The following is an 18165-nucleotide window of genomic DNA, read 5'->3' on the forward strand; positions in this document are numbered from 1 at the left end:
AACAACAACAACAAGCATGATGACTTATCTGCTGATATCTTGGTCTCACACAACTATCTCTGGCAGGTGGGGATCAGCACCCTCACTTTATGGCTAAGCAGAGTGAGGCTGGCAGATGAGATCACTCCCATGGCCAGGGACTGGAGTCTGAGGCTAGCCAGCTCCAGAGCTCTCCATACCACAGGGCTGCCCCTAACTGGCTGAGGGCCAATACTGGGTATGGCACAGAGCCCTGGAGGATGAGGGCTCTGCCTTCTCTAAAGAAGAGCTTAGTTCTGCAGAATCTCAGGAAGGGTTCAGCCTCCTCCCAACAAAAAGGCTTGGATTCCTCAGGACAGAAGACCTGCAGATAGGGGAAGACTGGGGAGTTGCTCTCCAGTCTTGTATTAACATCTCCGTGAAGTCACCCAGTTTGATGACTGCCAAAGAATGTGTGAAATTGGTTCTTTTCCACTTCCCAGAGCCATGCTCACCCTCAGTAACCCATGGGGTCCTACCCCTCAACTCCAACTCTAGAATATGCTGATAAGGGTTTCATATTCCTATTTTACAGATGAAGACACTGAGGCTCAGAGATGGAAAAGGACATGCCAGGCTCACTCACAGATTCAGTGGCACTGTAGGGATTTGAACTCAAGCCTCCTGACTTAAGAGCTGGCTTCCACACCCCATCACAGCAAATGGGGCAGCCTCTTGGGTTTCCTATTCCTCTTGGCTAATGTGTAAGAAAAATCTGCCCAAGCTCCAGAGCTGGTGGGTGGGGATGCTCACCAATGTAGCTCTTCAAGAGGGGGTCGATGGGATGGGGCTGGTCCGTGATGAGGAACTTCACAGCTGTGATGACAGTGCTCCGGGTGTGTGGCTGGCCTGAAGGGCAAGAGCAAGCATTTGGTGAGGCCAGAGGCCCATCCTGGCCACTATCCCCACTACATACTCCCCTTTATCTCTAAGGAGGTTCATGCTACTATTTCCCTTGGCAACCATAAATCTACCCTAAGGTCTTCCTGCTGCACTTGACAGAGAAAGACAATCCACTCTGAATAACTACACTGCAGGATACAAATTGGGAATAGATAATTTAAGATGGTGGTCGACGTAGAGGCAGGCTCTCACTCAGGCCTAGGGTTGCACTACACTTGTCAGATACATTACCTAAATTATAATAATTTATCCTTTGGCTGGTCCTAGGAGAGAAAGTTGATTGATTGTTAACCTTTATTTAGGAAACAGAGACCCAGAAAGGTTAAGTTCATATCTAAGGTCACCTGGCAGATCCAAAATTCAGTGACTGACTCTAAGCCTGGTTGCCCCCACCCTACAGGCTTACATTCTCTGAATAGGGAATAGCTGTGCTTCAGGCAGGCTGAAGGCCAAGGGAAGCCTCCTCAGAATTTAGATCATCCCCAAAGCTTGGGGACAGAGAACACCATTTTGCTTCTCTGTTTTCCTTCTGAATAGAGAAGCTGAAGACAGGAAGGGAAAGACATTTCCCTTAATGATGAAAGAAAGAAATCAGGATATGCCCTGCATTGTTGTTGTTGTTATGTACCGTGGAGTTGGCCCTGACTCATAGCAACCCCTTCGTGGGTTTCCAAGGCGGTATCACTACAGAAGTAGATTGCCCAACCTTCCTTCTGAGGAGTGGCTGGTGGGTTTGAACCTTCTGGTTAGCAGAAGCCAGCCTTCTGGTTAGCAGTCAAGTGCCTTAGGCATTATGCTACCAGAGCTCCTATATGCCCTGTGTCTCCTAATTTCCTCTCTAAACTGTTCTCTCCCCCTATCCCAGCACAATACACAACTATGAATGAGTCATGGCTGTTTCCACAACAAGGACTCTATATATAAGCCTCAAGGAGAATGTTTACAGCTTGGTGCTAAGGTATGAATGAGTGAAAGAGTTACTGAATTCATGTTTGTATGTTTTGCTTTCTTTCTCTCGTCCCCCTGACTGGCTCCTAAGATTTAGAGTCGCCAATGAAGATACGCACAACAAATAGGAGGAATGAATTTAAAGTAAGAAAATGAGGCCAAAGAAAAATAAGAGCAGGAAAGATGGAGACAAAAGTGAAGGACATGCCAAGAACACTATAAAGGAAATCCCATGAATGTTCTAGAAGTAGGCCAGTAATTTGGCTCCAAGAGACTCAGGGGCCAGTGGTAATTGAAATGTGACCAGCTAGCTGGTTCCATAATGCACATGAGAGAGAAGCGAATCAGCGCTTAGGAAAAGCAGGGCTATTCCTTATCCTGACACTCCTGTCTGTCAAGGTTCCTTGTGAAGAGCCACCACGTAATGTAGCCAATATCCTCAACAATGGTCATGCTGCACACATAGTGATGGAGGCCACAGAGTTGTTCCTTAGAATTCCAGCAGCCCAATAAGGGCTTCACTGTAACCAATAATGGCCTCAACAATTAACCCAGTATTAATTGCCACATATTGTTCCAAGCACTTTACCTATATCACACCATAGAATACATCCATCAAACCTATTAAAAGACCAGCTGATTAGCTTGAGACCCTCCCATCAGGGTCCATTCATTCTCAGGATTTTTTCCTTTTCCCAGGAGGCTCATAACCCCACCTGTGTGCCTTCTACCTCCCTGAGCTGCCAAACATTCTGGTGTAACCCTATGTGACCACAAAGAATACCTATCCTCTGGGTTCTTGCCACATCCTCTTCTAACCCCAGGTGCATGTCATACACCCCTGTCTAGATATACATTTGCTCTTGGCTCAATCTAGCCCAAGAGAGCTATGTCTGTCTGTCTATCCATCCACTTGCAGGCTGCTTTTCCAGGCCTCTCAGAGAACTGATTTTATTAATCTTCACTTGGAGCATCATGCTCTTGACCCTCAAGGTGTAAAGAGGACATAAAAATTGAGTTTATTTGTTATAGGGACATGTCTCCTCCATCCCACAGAATCCTCTGTAGAAGGAATGGACACACTATTTCTAATCACTCTTGGCCTCACCTCATATACACTATGACTCTCAGATCCAATCAATCTAGAAAACTTACTTTGCATGGCACTTGAGACACTCAGAGGCAAACTACCCACCACACCCATGCCCTTACCTGCAGCCAGCTGCTTCCGGAAGCGGGGCAGGAAAAAGGGAGGGTTCACAAGCACCAGCTTCCCGATGCACTCGGCCACGACACCCCGGGTGCCCTCCTCAGCACCCTCACAGCGCTGGAACAACAGGGCCCAGATGTCCTCTGCGTAGGGCTTCAGGCTGTCAGGCTGGGTGGCCCCCAGAGCCTCCCTGAGTGAGTGCAGCAGCAAGTACTGCCGCCGCGGCTCTGCTTTGATCTGCCCCAGCAAGAAGGGCAGGAAGTCGGGCAAGTTGCTGGCGCCCACACGACCCAGCGCATAGGAGGCAGCTGCCCTAACGTCCTCACTGGGTGACCCCAAGGCTTCCAGGAGCACTGTCTTCAGCTCCCGCTGGGGGCCCGGCCCGGCCACCTGGCCCACCTCAGCCAGTGACAAGAATGCCAGAACCTTGACCCCAGTGCTTGAGTCAGGTGACCTGGCATCACAGACCAAACGGCTTGCAGTGCCTGCTGCCTGCTGGGGGCAGGCGGCCACAAGAGCTGCCACGCACCGGGCCAATGAATGAAACACCTGCTTGTGCAGGCCTGGCCCACTGTCCTCATCCTGGTCATACACGGGTGCGGTGAGCATGTCTATGAGCTCAGTGTAGTCCACACATGGGGGCCGGGTCCCTACCAGTGCCTGCAGGAAGCCCTCGGCGGCAGCCAGCACACTTGCAGGAAGCAGGGGCGAGCGAAGCAACCTCAGCAGCTCTGAGAGCATGGGGCCGCTGACCTTGGCCAGAGAGGTTGGCTGGGCCTGGGTCACTGTGGCCAGGAAGTCCACTGCCAGCTGGGCCACGTGCATGTCACTCTCACTGACCAGGGCAGGCAGCTCAGCTAGCACAGCCTGGATAGCAGGTGGTGGGAGGCTGAGGCCTTGGCTCTGGACCAGGGCATCCAGGGCTGCCAACGTAGCAAGCCGCAGTGCCCTCTGGTTCTTGCGGAGGAACGAGGCCAGGATGGGCAGCGCCTCAGCTAGGATGGGCTTCAGGTCCAGCCGCAGCGGTGACAAGGCAACCAGAGTAAGTGCCTTGACAGTGGGCAGCCGGGTGATCTCATTCCGCAGGCGGTCCAGGAGCAGCAGTAATGTGGGCTCCAGGTCATTTCCAAGCCGGTCACCCAAATGGCCCACAAGGTGGCCCATGCAAGAGATGGCCCGTTCCTTTACCTCCTGGTCCAGATCAGTGGCACGGAGCCGTGCAAGAGTAGCCACTGACATCTCTCCGATGTATGGCTCAGGGTCCAGCACCCGAGGCTGGTTCAACGGCCACAAGGCCCGCACCAGCTCTTGCAGCACCAGCAGCGCTTCAGCCGCAATCTTATAGAAAGGGTCAGCTACACATGCCAGTACGGGTGGTAGCAGAGTGGGCAGGTGTGGGTGGAAGGCCTCTGCTGGCTCCGTGCCTAGCAGCCCCTGCAAGAAGGCCAGGGCGTCCATCCGGATGGTGGAGGAATTAGAGCGGTCTGCCAGTGAGAAGATGATGCCTACCAGGATGAGTGGAGAAGTTACGACCATGGCCCAATATCTCCCAGCCCTCCCTGTATGTGGAAATGGAGCACCCATAAGCATCAGAGTTAAAATATGATACCCCTGGAATTAAACTGAGGTTCCCAAGAGGTCAGGGCTGAGTTGGGGCTAAAACCAAGGGAAATAAGGTAGAGGATACATCTGAGACTGGTAAGTGGGCCTGCACCCCAGCTATGCTCTCAGTGGGGTGTCACCAGAGGCTGGTGACCAGGGCTCCCTTGGGGACTAGGGGTTCATCTCAGGGCTGGGGCCCAGATTCTGGTATATCCTACCTGATACCAGCAAGGGCATGTGCTCTGCTAGGCTGCCAGGGAGGACAGCTGCCAGCTCAGTAAGCAGGCTGAAGCAGCCCTGGCGGGCTCGCACGCTCCGGTCTTTGAGCTGCCGCTGCAGGGCCTTGATCACAAGTGGCACCTGTAGGCAAGTGGGCAATCAGGGACCACACAAGAAACCTCCCTAACCCATGTTAACACTGGGGGCTCTTCCTCAGGAAGATCCCCAACATGGAGGGGCTCCCTCCCAAGCATTCACAGGCCACTGTGCCTGACATTTGACTCCCACATTTAGACCCCATGAAAACCAATCCCACTGCCATCAAGTAGATTCTGACTCATAGCAAACCCATGTATTACAGAGTAGAACTGGGTTCCATAGGATTTTCTTCTGTGGTGCCACTGGGTGGGTTCAAACCACCAACCTTTAGATCAGCAGCTGAGTGCAGAACATTTGTGCCATCCAGGAACCTTAAATTCCATGAGTCAGGCAGTATTCATGCATCTACTTTATAGATCAGGAAACAGGTACAGAGAGGTTTGGTAGCTTGGTCAAGGTCACACAGGTATCTAGTGTGGGAGGAGGGTGGGAGTGGAAAGTGGGCCAGTGCAACCCTGTCTCCTCTCCTGCTGTGTCATCTTCCCATAGGATCCCAGTCACCCAGAGCCTGAGATCCTGGAGGTGCTAATGACTCCCCCAAACTACACCTCCACCAGGCGCCCACCCACATGACTGTCCTCTACCCACTTCACATCTCATCTTGGGCATCTAGCAAAGACCTCAAACTGAAATTCCCAGAACTCTAGATTCCCCTCCTAAGCAGTCTTCACTGTCTCAGTAACTATACTTCATGCTTTTGCCAGAAACCAAAGTACATAACACCTCCCTGTCCCTCATCCTCCATGTCCAACCTATCAACAAAACTTGATGATTCCACCCCCAAAACACTTCTCAAGTCTGATCTCTTCTTTCTGTCTCCATTGCTGCCACCAAGCCCAAGGCAGCATCACCTGTCACCTGGACTGTTGAGTCTCACCTGGCCTGCTCCAACAGTCTCATGTTGGGCTCCCAGTGATTCCTCTTGCCCACATACAATCTACTCCCCTTGCAGCAGCCAGAGTGAGATTTTGTGAATATAATTTCCCTCCAGTGGCTTCTGCTTGCTCTTAGAATACAACAGCTTTCCTGTTTGTTGTCTATGCACCCTCTAGATTGTATGGTCCAGGAGGGCAGGGTCTCATTCCCTGTCGTGTCCCCAGCATCTAGTACATGACCGGGCACGGAGTGGGTGCTCAATACACACCCTGAGGGAAGGACAAAGGAGGAGGGGAAGGTGGCTGGGTGGGTGACCAGGTGTAAAAAGGGGGAAAGGAATGGACTAGTAAACAGGTGGGACAGGAAAAAGATGAGTAGGCAGGTGGAAGCATGTCCCACCTGTCCTTGCAGTATGTGGAGGTTGCTGCCTGTCTGGGTGGGCTCCTCCATGGCCTCCAGCCATCCCTTTGGGGGCCGTGTTTGCCGAAGCAGCACAATGTAAGCTCCAAAGACATCGGCCTTGACGTTCTCCTCACGCTCCTTGAAGCGGCAGATGAGTGCAGGCGCCAGGGTACGGTGGAAGTCAGGCAGCAGGTCGGGCCGTGAGCCAATCAACGCTGCAATGCACTTGGCCGCTGCCCGGCGTACTTTCCAGCTCATGTCATCATCATCGCTGTACTCGTCCTCGCTCTCTGGAGGAGGGAACAGAAGAGCCATAGACCCTTGTGCACTCTAGTGGATGGGGACCAAGGTCATCTCAAGGATGGGTCTGGAGCTCAAGGGAGGGGTGAAGGGGCAGGAGGGAGGTAGTCAAGTACCATGAGTCACCATCTAATGAGCACCTATTACGTATTAGGGGTGGTGCCAAGCACTTCAAATCCACAATCCCCCCTTTGCCTCACATTGACCTCGTAAGACAATGATTATCTCTCCATTACAGAGATGAGGAAACCAAGGCTTAGAGAAGGAAGTGGCTTGCCCCAAGTTATACCAGCAGGAAATGTCTGTAGTTAGATCAGGGTACTTGATGATTCCACCCCCCAAATACTTCTCAAGTCTGATCTCTTCTTTCTGTCTCCATTGCTGCCACCAAGCCCAAGGCAGCATCACCTATCACCTGGACTGTTGCATCTCACCTGGCCTGCTGCAACAGTCTCATGTTGGGCTTATCCAGAGTGGCTGGTGGGTTCAAATTGCCAGCCTTCTGGTCAGCAGTCAAATGCCTCAGGCACTACGCCACCAGAGCTCCTTTCCTATCCCCCAGTACTATGAATACGGCCTTGTTTGGAAACATGATCTTTGAAAATGTTATCAGTCAATATGAAGTCATACTGGAGTTGGGTGGGTCCTAATCCATTTGGAGTGGTGTCCTCATAAAAGAGAAGAGACACAGATATATGCAGAAAGAGGACAGCCATGTGAAGATGGGATAGAGATGGAGTTATGCTGTAGCTGCAAGCCAAGAAATGCCTGAGGCTACCAAAGAGACAAGAAAGGATCTTCCCCTAGAGCCTTTGGAGAGATCACAGCCCTACCAACACCCTGCACTCAGACTTCTGGTCCCCAGAACTGTAAGACAATATATTTCTGGTTTTTTTCCAGAAGTTTTTCTTTTTTTAATTGTAATTCGGGTTAAAGTTTACAGAGCATATTTGTTTTCCATTCCAACCATTTATACACATTCTGTTACATGACACTGTTTGCAATCCCACAATGTAACATCACTCTTCCACCCTCCTCCCTGAGTTCCCCATTTAATTCCTGTCATTTTAAGCTACCTGCTTTGTAGTACTTTGTTATGGCAGCCCTAAGAAACTAATACAAAACCCTTAACTCTTTTAACTAGGGGTGAAAGCTGACTTCCAAATCTTCAATGAAGACTTAAAGAATTCATTTTGGACACAAGGCCCATCCTTAATTCCAGGATGTGCTATGCAATAGCTCCCTGGCTGGGATTCCAGGAAGAAGTGGCAGGGCCTCTCTTAAGCCTCCCCTCTTCCCTCTGGTCCTAGCCTCTCAAAGGTCCAGATTCTGGCCTCCGCACAGCACTAACAGTCAGGAGTTGCTGGGTTTGTGTGCCTTTCTACTCTACAAGCTCCCCAGACAGGCAAAAGCTTATGTCTTCACCACCATCTTAGGAATGTGGGTGCTGTGTAACCCCATTTTAGATACCAAAGTTAAGGCTCAGATAGGGCATGATAATCTCCTAAAGGCACACAGCTAGGAAACAGCAGAGCTGAGATTCAAGGGGTAGAGGCCAATCCATGTCACCAGGGAAGACACACAGAAGGTTCAGAGTAGATGGTCCAAAGGGCATAGGCCAGTGTGTCCTCAGCTATGTATCTCTGCTGACAACTCAGACTCTCACAGGCAAACCTGGGCCTGAACAAGCCACGATGGACCCATGGGTGGTCCCATGGATTGTCCTGTCCATTGGTCAGCTCAGCAAATATCTCCTCTGTTGGACCATTATCTGGTACATCCACCCTATGCCACCCATGAAGAAATATCCATAGTTCCCTACTACTGACAAGAAAACATCCAAGCTCCCTGGTTTGGCATTCAAGGTATCAGCATGCCTGTCCAGTCTCATCGCCTACCACTCTGTCTCATTGGGAATACCCATCAGGCCCTAAGTCACTCGCCTCCATCTGTATCCTGCCTCTAGGACCCAGGAACATCTTTACCCTGGAAATCCTTGTGAGTGATGGGCAGGGCTACAAGCACAGAAGGAAGATAGCCATTGAATCAGACCTCCATCACAATTTCTCTCTCCCCTGTCAGTGCCTATCATTTCACCATCAGAGCATCACTCTGCTGGGTTAAGGCACTGTCTCTTGAAGGCCATTAATAAAACAGTACAGTCCATTCCTGCATATATACAACCAAAAAAACAGATAGTTGTACATCAACATTCATTGTAACACTATTCACAATAGGCAAAAGGTAGAAATAACCCAACTCTCCATCAACAAAATGAATGGATGAACAAATTGTAGTAAATGCACACAACAGAACACTACCTGGCTATAAACAAAAATGAAGTCCTGACACATGTTACAACATTGATGAACCCAGAAAACATTATGCTGAGTAAAACAAGTCAGCCACAGAAGGACAAACATTGCATAACCCTACTTACATGAAATAGCTAGAACAGGCAAATATAAGAGACCAAAGTTTATTAGTGGTTATCAGGGGTGGGTGGGAAGGGGAAATGGGGACTTAACTGTTTAAAAGTGATGAAAAAATTTGGAAATGGATAGTGGTGATGGTTGTACAACAGGGTGAATGTAGGTAATGCTACTGATTGTACATATGAAAATGGTTGAAATGGTAAATGTTTCGTTGTATGCATTTCATCACACAGAAAAGGAAAAATGGTACAGACATGGCAGCACAGGATGGGAGAGTGTGACAGACATGGCTCCAAGTCCTAGCTATGCCACTTCCTAGTTATGTCATCTCAGACAAGTGTCCTCTCTTTTTTAAGGCTAACCGTGAGGAATATGAAATAAGAGTGCTCAAAACACCTGTACCCAAACCAAACCAAACCAAACCCATAGTCATTGAGTTGATTCTGACTCATGGCACCCCTCCATGTGGTGCAGAACTACTCCACAGGGTTTCCTTGGTTGAAATCTTTACAGAAGCAGATCACCAGGCTTTTTCTTTCATGGTGCTGCTGGGTTGGTTCAAACCACCAAGCTATAGGTTAGTAGTAGAGTGAAAATTGTACCACTAGGGAAACTAGCTCATAGCGATCCTTCCTTGGGTTTCTGAGGCAGTATCACTACGGAAGTAGATTGCCCAACCTTCCTTCTGAGGAGTGGCTGGTGGGTTTGAACCAGCTACTCCTCGAAAGGAAGGTCGGGTCTGACTCGACGGCGCTAACAACAACAGCAACAACAACAGGGAAACTAGACCACCAATAGTGGTTCAGTAAATGACAGAGTCCATGGGTGGTGCAGTTAATAGCTAATAACCAAAAGGTTGGAGGTTCAAGTCCACCCAGAGGCATCTCCAAAGAAAAGCCTATGATCTACCTCTAAAAAATCAGTCACTGAAAACCCTATGGAGCACACTTCTACCCTGACACACATGGGATTGCCATGAATTGGAAGTGACTTGATGGCAACTTTTTTTTTTTTTTTAATTACTACTATTGGTGTTGTTGTCAGTGCAGTTTGAGATGGTGGGGACCCTGGGGGCTCTGGATTTCTGAGGGCAGGGCTAAAACATGAGGAAGAGATGGGAGCAGGATGAAGGCACCAAACATGGCCCTTATCTTTGGCTGGGTGGGAAAGCAGAGCTGGGAAGCCTCTGGAAAAGCTGTGCCCACCTCTACCGCTAGCCCCAGTAACAGCTGGCCACACACCTTGCTCACTGAATTCACTGTCCTCTGTCTCCATCTGCTCCTCGTCCCCATCACTGTCGTAGTTATAGTTGGGGTCATGCTTCACGTACTGGAGGCAGAGGCTGGTGATCTTGGGCACATGAGGGCCCATCTCCTTGGGGCACCTGTGAGTGGAATGGGAGAGGCTCCAGTAGGCCCGGGTGGGACAGGCCGAGGGTGGGGCCCAGTGGTGACCCCGGGGGTCTCAATGCTTTGAGACCAGTGCCCTGCCCCGCCCTCACCATTTCCCATGAAACAACCCCCACCACCACCCCCAGCCTCATTTCTGATGCTGCACTGCACTTACTTCCTCAGAAAGGCCTCAAAGGCCTGGAGGCAGGACTCTCGGAGCTCGTCATCATCCACGTTGCAGAGTTCTTCCACCAAGGGCACCAGGCGGTCCAGGTGGTCACCTGCAGAGCCAACAGGAGGACATAGTCCACAAGGTTCCCTCAGCCTGTTCTGAACCTGCAGCTTTAACCATTTGCAAACCCTCACCAGAGGCTTCAGAGTCAAGCAGATGTGGGTTCTAGCCTGGACTTTGTCATCTATGAGCTCTGGGGCCTCTGAGCCTCAATCTGCTCCTCTTCCCAGTGAGAACATTAGGCAGAGAGTTCATGAATATTAATGATACAATAGTATCATTACTAGCGCTTAGCCTGGGTTCTGGCACATAATAGATCTTTGCCTTATTTCCTGCCCTAGGTTGTAAGATCCTAGATGAGAGAGAAAGCAGTACAATCCTGAGATCAAGCAAGTCCTGTGTGACTGATCTTGTGCATTAGAAGGACCTGTCCTAGTCCTTTTCCATCCATCCCAGTTCCATCCCAGTGTAAAAATATTCAGGGTCAAGGGACATGCTGACCTGGAACCCCAAAACCCCCTTCGAGACTCAATTTTGGATATGTGGGACCCCAAAGTTTCCTGCCCAATCAGCCTTGAGCCCTTGTCCAGGTTCTACAGAGGCCTTTTTCCTGGGTCCATGCTCCTGAGGGTGGGCAAGGGGTGGCTGCTGTCTGAGGGGGATGTGGAAACAATGTGGGTGTCCAAACAGGTGCTTGCAAAACCCCTTGCGGAGAGGGAGAGAGCTTGGGTGTGGGGAGAGGATGAGGACAGACTGTAGATCTACTCTATCCACACTGCCATGTTTTAGCCTGGAACTCCAAAATGTCTGAGAATAATTCAAACCTGACTGTGTGATTCCATTTATATCAAACCTTTGAAAATGAAAACTAATGTATAGTGACAGGCAGCAGTATAGTAATTGGGGGTGAGTGGGCAGGGGGAGAAAGAATGGATTGCAAAGGGGCATAAGGAAAGTTTTTGGGGTGATGAAATTGTTCTGATCGTGGTTGTGCTGGTAGTTTCACGGGTGTATGCAAAGATTAAAACACACTGAATTGTATACTTTAAATAGTACAGCTTATTGTTTGTAAATTACTACCCAATAAAGTTGCTTAACCACCACTCATCTGTCAGTCTGTCCTACTGTGGCGGCTTGGGTGTTGCTGTGAGGCCACAGGCTATGCTACTGGTATATCAAATACCAGCAGGGTCACCCATGGTGGACAGGTTTCAGTGGAGCTTCCAGACTAAGACAGAATCAGAAGGAAGAGGCCATCCACTTCTCAAAGAATTAGCCAGTGAAAACCTTATGAATAGCACTGGAACACTGTCTGATATATTATAGGAAAACTTTATGAATAGCCCTGAAACACTGTCTGACATAGTGCTGGATAATGAGCCCTTCAGATTGGAAGGCACTTATAATACAACTGGGGAAGAGGTGCCTCCTCAGAGGAGAGCTGACCTTAATGATGTGGATGGAGTAAAGCTTTCAGGACCTCTATTTGCTGATGTGGCATAACTCAAAATGAGAAGAAATAGCTGCAAACATCCATTAATATTTGGAACATGGAATGGACAAAGTATGAATCTAGGAAAATTGGAAGTTGTCAAAAATGAAATGAAATGCATAAAGATTGATACCTAGGCATTAGTGAGCTGAAATGGACTGGTTTTGGCCATTCTGAATCAGACAACAATATGATCTACTAAGCCAGAATGACAAATTAAAGAGGAATGGCGTGGCATTCATTGCTATAAAAAATGTTTCAAGATCTATGCTGAAGTACAATGCTGTCAGTGATAGGACAGTATCTATACAGCTAACAAAGAAAACCAGTTAATATTACTATTATTCAAATTTATCCACCAACCACCAAAGCCAAAGATGAGGAAATTGGAGATTTTTACCAACTTCTGCTCTCTGAAATTGACTGAACATGCCACCTCTGAAAGCCAAGGAGGGGTTACTGAGTCTAACTGACTCAACAACACTGAGTTTGGTTTTTTGGTTTGGCAATCAAGATGTGCTGATTATCACTGGTGATTAGAATGCAAAAATTGGAAGTAAAGAAGAATCACCAGTAGTTGGAAAATATGGCCTTGGTGATAGAAATAATGCTGGAGATTGTATAATAAAATTTTGCAAGACCAACAACTTATTCATTGCAAATACATTTTTTCAACAACATAAACAGCAGCTTTACATATGGACTTCACCAGATGGAGTACACAGGAATCAGTTCAACTACATCTGTGGCAAGAAGTGATGGAAAAGCTCAGTATCTTCAGCCAAAACAAAGCCAGGAGCTGACTATGGAACCATCAACTGCTTATACATAAGTTCAAGTTGAAGCTGAAGACAAGTAAAACAAGTCTACGAGAGCCAAAATATGGCCTTGCTTATTTCCCACCTGAATTTAGAGACCATCTAAAGAATAGATTTGATTCACTGAACACCAATGACCGAAAATCAGAGGAATTATGGGATGACATCAAGAATATCATCCATGAAGAAAGCAAAAGGTCATTAAAGAGACAGGAAAGGAAGAAAAGATCAGAACGGATGTCAGAAGAGGCTCTGAAACTTGCCCTTGAACAGAGAGTAGATAAAGCAAATGGAAGAAATGACAGGATAAAAGAGCTGAACAGAAGATTTCAAAGAGCAGCTCAAGAAGACAAAGGCAATTACTATAATGAAATGTGCAAAGATCTGGAGTTAGAAAACCAAAAGGGAAGAACATACTCAGCATTTCTCAAGCTGTAAGAACTGAAGAAAAAATTCAAGCCTCGAGTTGCAATACTGAAAGATTCTATGGGCAAAATATTGAATGATGCAGGAAACATCAATAGAAGATGGAAGGAATACAAAAGAGTCACTGTACCTAAAAGAACTGGTCAATGTCCATCCATTTCAGGAGGTGGCATATGATCAAGAACAAATGGTATTGAAGGAAGAAGTTGAAACTGCACTGAAGGAACTTGCGAAGAACAAGGCTCCAGAAATTGACGGAATACCCATTGAGATGTTTCAACTAATGGTTGCTGCACTGGAGGCACTCACTTATCTGTGCCAAGAAATTGGGAAGACAGCTACCTGGCCAACTGACTGGAAGAGATGCTTATCTGTACCCATTCCAAAGAAAAGTAATCCAACAGAATGTGGAAATTATCAAACAATATCATTAATATCACACACAAGTAAAATCTTGCTGAAGATAATTAAAAAACAGTTGCAGCAGTGTATTGACAGAGAACTTCCAGAAATGCAAGATGGATTCAGAAGAGGATATAGAATGAGGGATATCATTGCTAATGTTAGCTGGATCTTAGCTGAAAGCAAAGAATATCAGAAAGATGTTTACTTGTGCTTTACTGACTATGCAAAAGCATTCAATTGTGTGGATCATAACAAATTATGGATAACACTGAGAAGAATGGGAATTCCAGAACATTTACTTGTACTCATGAGGAATCTGTACATAGACTAGGAGGCTGTCGTTCGAACAGAACAAGGGGATACTGCATGGTTTAAAATCAGGAAGGGAGTGTGTCAGGGTTGTATCCTTTCATCCTACTTATTCAATCTGTATGCTGAGCAAATAATCCAAGAGGCTGGACTATATGAAGAAGAACACAGCATCAGGATTGGAGGAAGACTCATTAACAACTTATGATATGCAGATGACATAACTTTGCTTTCTGAAAGTAAGGATAACTTGAAGCTCATACTGGTGAAGATTATAGACACAGTCTGCAGTATGGATTACATCTAAATATAAAGAAAATGAAAATCCTCACAATAAATGGAGAAAAGATTGAAGTTGTCAAAGATTTCATATTACTTGGTTCCACAATGAACACCAATGGAAGCAGCAGTCAAGAAATCAGATGATGTATAGTCCATTTCAGCTCACTGGGCAAATTTGCTGCAAAAGACCTCTTTTAGTGCTGAAGAACAGAGATTTCTCTTTGAAGACTAAGGTGCACGTAACCCAAGCCATGGTATTTTCAATCTCCTCATACACATGTGAGAGCTGGACAATGAATAAGGAAGACGGAAGAGTTGATGCTTTTGAGTTGTGGTGCTGGCAAAGAATACTGAAGGTACCATGGATTGCCAAAAGAACTAACAAATCTGTCCTGGAAGAAAGGCAACTGGAATGCTCCTTGGAAGCGAGAATGGCCAAACTTCATCTCAACTAGTTTGGTCATGTTGTCAGAAGGAACCATTCCTTGGAGAAGGATATCATGCTTAGTAAAGTGGAGGGTCAACAAAAAAGAGGAAGGCCCTCAAGGAGATGGATTGACATAGTGGCTGCAACAATGGGCTCAGATACAGCAAGGATTGTGAGGCTAGCACAGGACAGGGCAGTGTTTTGTTCTGTTGTACACAGGGTCACTATGGGTCGGAGACAACTCGACAGCACCTAATAACAACACAACAAAGTTGCTTTAAAAATTCTAAGGGCTTATGGGATCTTATTAAGATATACTTGCTAAATACGAGTCTTAACAAAACAAAAACCAAACCCACTGCTAGAGAGTGGTTCCGACTCAAAGGAACTCCCATTGGGTTTCCCAGGCGGTAAATCTTTATGGAAGTAGATTGCCCGGTCTTCCTTCTGTGGAGTGTCTGGTGGGTATGAACGGCCAACCTTCTTGTTAGCAGTCAAATGCCTTAAGCACTATGCCATCAGAGCTCCTATTTAGTATGAGGATCCAAACCAAACTCCCTGCTGTCAAGTGGATCTGACTCACAGCGACCCCTCCTTGGGTTTCCGAGGCTGTATCACTACGGAAATAGACTGACCAATCTTCTTTCCGAGGATTGGCTGGTGGCTTTGAACCACCAGGCTTTTGGTTAGCAGTCAAGTGCCTTAGGCACTATGCCACCAGAACTCCCTAGTATGAAGATAGAACATATTTAATAATTTGGTGGCATGATTTATTATACTGCTTCTAATTACTCATGAGCCTGTGGGTAGGTAGGTGGGTCCAGAAGTGACTAAACCAAACCTCTTCCCCTCAGGGTCTTGCACTTAGCAGGTGCTGAGGGCAGTACCACAAAGCGAGCTCAGGGTCCACCCCGGGCCTCTCAAGCCTCGCCCCACCCACAGCCTCACCCCTCTAAATCCTTTTGACATTCCACCTTCCTTCTTCCAAACCATTAAAACAGCCCCCACCCCTTCTTCCAAACCATTAAAACAGCCCCCACCCCCCACGCCCGCTCCAAACCCCTCCTCAGACACACCCCCTTTGTAAGGTGGCCCGCCCCTACTCTCGGCCCTTCCCGCCTCTTGCCTAAAGCCCGGCTCTCTTGCTGTCTTACCGAGGCGGTGGCCGGCCTGCCGGCCTATGCTGCCTAGACACTGTATCAGGGTGCGGATAGCGGCGGGGCTGGCAGGTGCGCGTGGGCCGGGCAGTCGGTCCAGCAGGTGGTCGGCGAGCTCGATGAAAAGGTCGGTGTTGCAGGCGGCCGCCAGATGACCGAGCGCCCCGACGGCTCGCTTGCGCACCGCCAGGCGCGGGCTGCTCAGCTGAGGCAACAGGCAGTGCAGGAGGCTGGCGTGGAAGGCGCCCAGGGGGGCGCCCAGCCTGTGGAAGCCGCAGGAGAGGGAACGTGAGGGTGGCCACCCACACTGGCTTCCACTCGTCCTCTCCCAGCCTTCTCCCCAGAGTTATGACAACTGATAGCCTTTGGAAAACTGAAAGGTGCCCTACAACTGTGAGGAACAATTATTACCACTACTACATAAGAGAAAAGCAGAAAGAGAGCTGCAGGGACTTCCTCCAGTCCACTCAGCCATGAAATGCAAGACCAGGCTTTGCACCTAGGTATCCAAGCGCCTAGCCTCAAGAAAACGGTGGATGGTGATGGTGAGTGGGAGTGGAGGTCTCCTCTGGGAGTCTGAGCCTTGCCTCATGGCCCTCCATCCTCTCTGGGGCCAGGTTGATCTAAAATCTACCTTTACCTAGTCCCGCCTTTGGTTAACTCCTTCCATGGCTCCCCAGTCCCTCTGGATAAGCTGAGCTCTGCGTTCAAGGTGACACTGAGGAGTGGTTTCTACACAGATATAATGTAGCACCCTGTCTGCCTCAGCAACTTGTCATCTTCCAAACCAGGCCATGCATTTTCTGCCACCTCAATGTCCTGAGTCCTTTCCTCCCTCCACATAATCTCACTGACCTCCCCCTTCTACAGCTCTATGTCCAGCAGACCTTGCTGCTGGTTTCATTTATTTATTTACCTACTATGTGCCAGCCACTCCTCGGAAGGAAGATGGGGCAGTCTACTTCTGTCGTGATACTGCCTCAGAAACCCAAAGAGGGGTCGCTACTCGACGGCATATAACAACAACAACAACAACAACATGTGACAGAGCCTGTGCTGGAAGCTAGGTTGAGCAAGACAGACTCAGGCCCTAGGCCTTGCCAGAGGAATGCTTCCCAGGCAGGCATCTCAAAGTTAACATGCCTAAACTGAACCCATCACCTTCCTCCCTACACAATCCTCCTGCAGTACCTCACCACAGCCAGTGGCACCTCTGTGTGTCCCCTTTGTTACTAAAGGTGGGTTCCGGTGTTATCCAGCTCTGGTGGAATAGTGCCTAAGGCATTTGACTGCTAACCAGAAGGCTGGTGGTTCAAATTACCAGCCACTCCTCGGAAGGAAGGTTGGGCAATCTACTTCCGTAGATTATGTTATGTTAATCTCAGAAACCCAAGGAGGGGTCGCTATGAGTCAACTAGATGGCAATGAGTTTTGTTTTGTTTTTTTTAACCTTTCTTACTGCTCCAAGTCCTGTGAAGCCTAGCTTCTAAATATGACCTGAATTTACCTGCCTTCAGAAGCCTCCTAACCAATCCCCCTGCCCATCCAACCCCCTCCCACCTGTTGTCCATGTTGCAGATGGAAAGATCACATAATTATGTGCACAAAGCTCCTCAGCCCCTGACAAAAAACCCTCCACTGGCTCCTCACACCTTCAGGATAATCTTTAGTGCCTCCTCAATGGCTCCTGCCCAGCCTTCCACTCTCATTTCTCTACACCAACCCCCTCACTTAACACTGCAGCTCCACGACTGCCTTGCAGGACCCCCAGGACCACTCATGCTCTCCTGCTTCTACCCTGTTAGGAGAGTTCTTCTCCAGCATCCCCCTTATGCCTACCAAACCTGGCTAAGTCTCCCTATTATCAAAGGCTCAGGTCTAGCAGGACCCTCTCTAGGAAGGTTCCCTGTCCCCTAATTGGGTTAGGGGCCCCTTCTCTAAGCTCCTGCAGGCCCTGCTTATTGTTGTACTTACTACATAGTTTTATAATTTTTTTTGACTGTGAGCCCCTTCATAGGCTCCTATCCAATGCTCAGCAGTAGTTCACACCTGACAGGTATCTAGTCACTGAGTAGGTGCCTAAGTCTCAGGAGGGTGGATGAATGAATGAGTAAATGAATAAAAATATGCAGTGTACTTGTGGTTATATTGCTC

General features: G+C 48.2%; 1 protein-coding gene across 1 annotated transcript in view; it reads right to left on the reverse strand.

The window, feature by feature from the left end:
* CAND2 (cullin associated and neddylation dissociated 2 (putative)) overlaps nucleotides 1–18165 on the reverse strand; it is a 66458-nt gene that overhangs the window by 22929 nt on the left and 25364 nt on the right. The window contains exons 5-11 of the mRNA XM_007956748.2: nucleotides 16009–16274; nucleotides 10639–10744; nucleotides 10314–10456; nucleotides 6335–6627; nucleotides 4900–5041; nucleotides 3082–4584; nucleotides 772–867 (exon numbers count right to left, since the gene is read on the reverse strand). Of these exons, the coding sequence (XP_007954939.1) occupies nucleotides 772–867; nucleotides 3082–4584; nucleotides 4900–5041; nucleotides 6335–6627; nucleotides 10314–10456; nucleotides 10639–10744; nucleotides 16009–16274 (2549 nt within the window). The remainder of the gene's footprint in view (nucleotides 1–771; nucleotides 868–3081; nucleotides 4585–4899; nucleotides 5042–6334; nucleotides 6628–10313; nucleotides 10457–10638; nucleotides 10745–16008; nucleotides 16275–18165) is intronic.

Source organism: Orycteropus afer, unplaced genomic scaffold (genome assembly GCF_000298275.1).
Source record: "Orycteropus afer afer isolate SDZICR_OR568_19922 unplaced genomic scaffold, OryAfe1.0 scaffold00661, whole genome shotgun sequence".
NCBI classification, from domain to species: Eukaryota; Metazoa; Chordata; class Mammalia; order Tubulidentata; family Orycteropodidae; genus Orycteropus; species Orycteropus afer.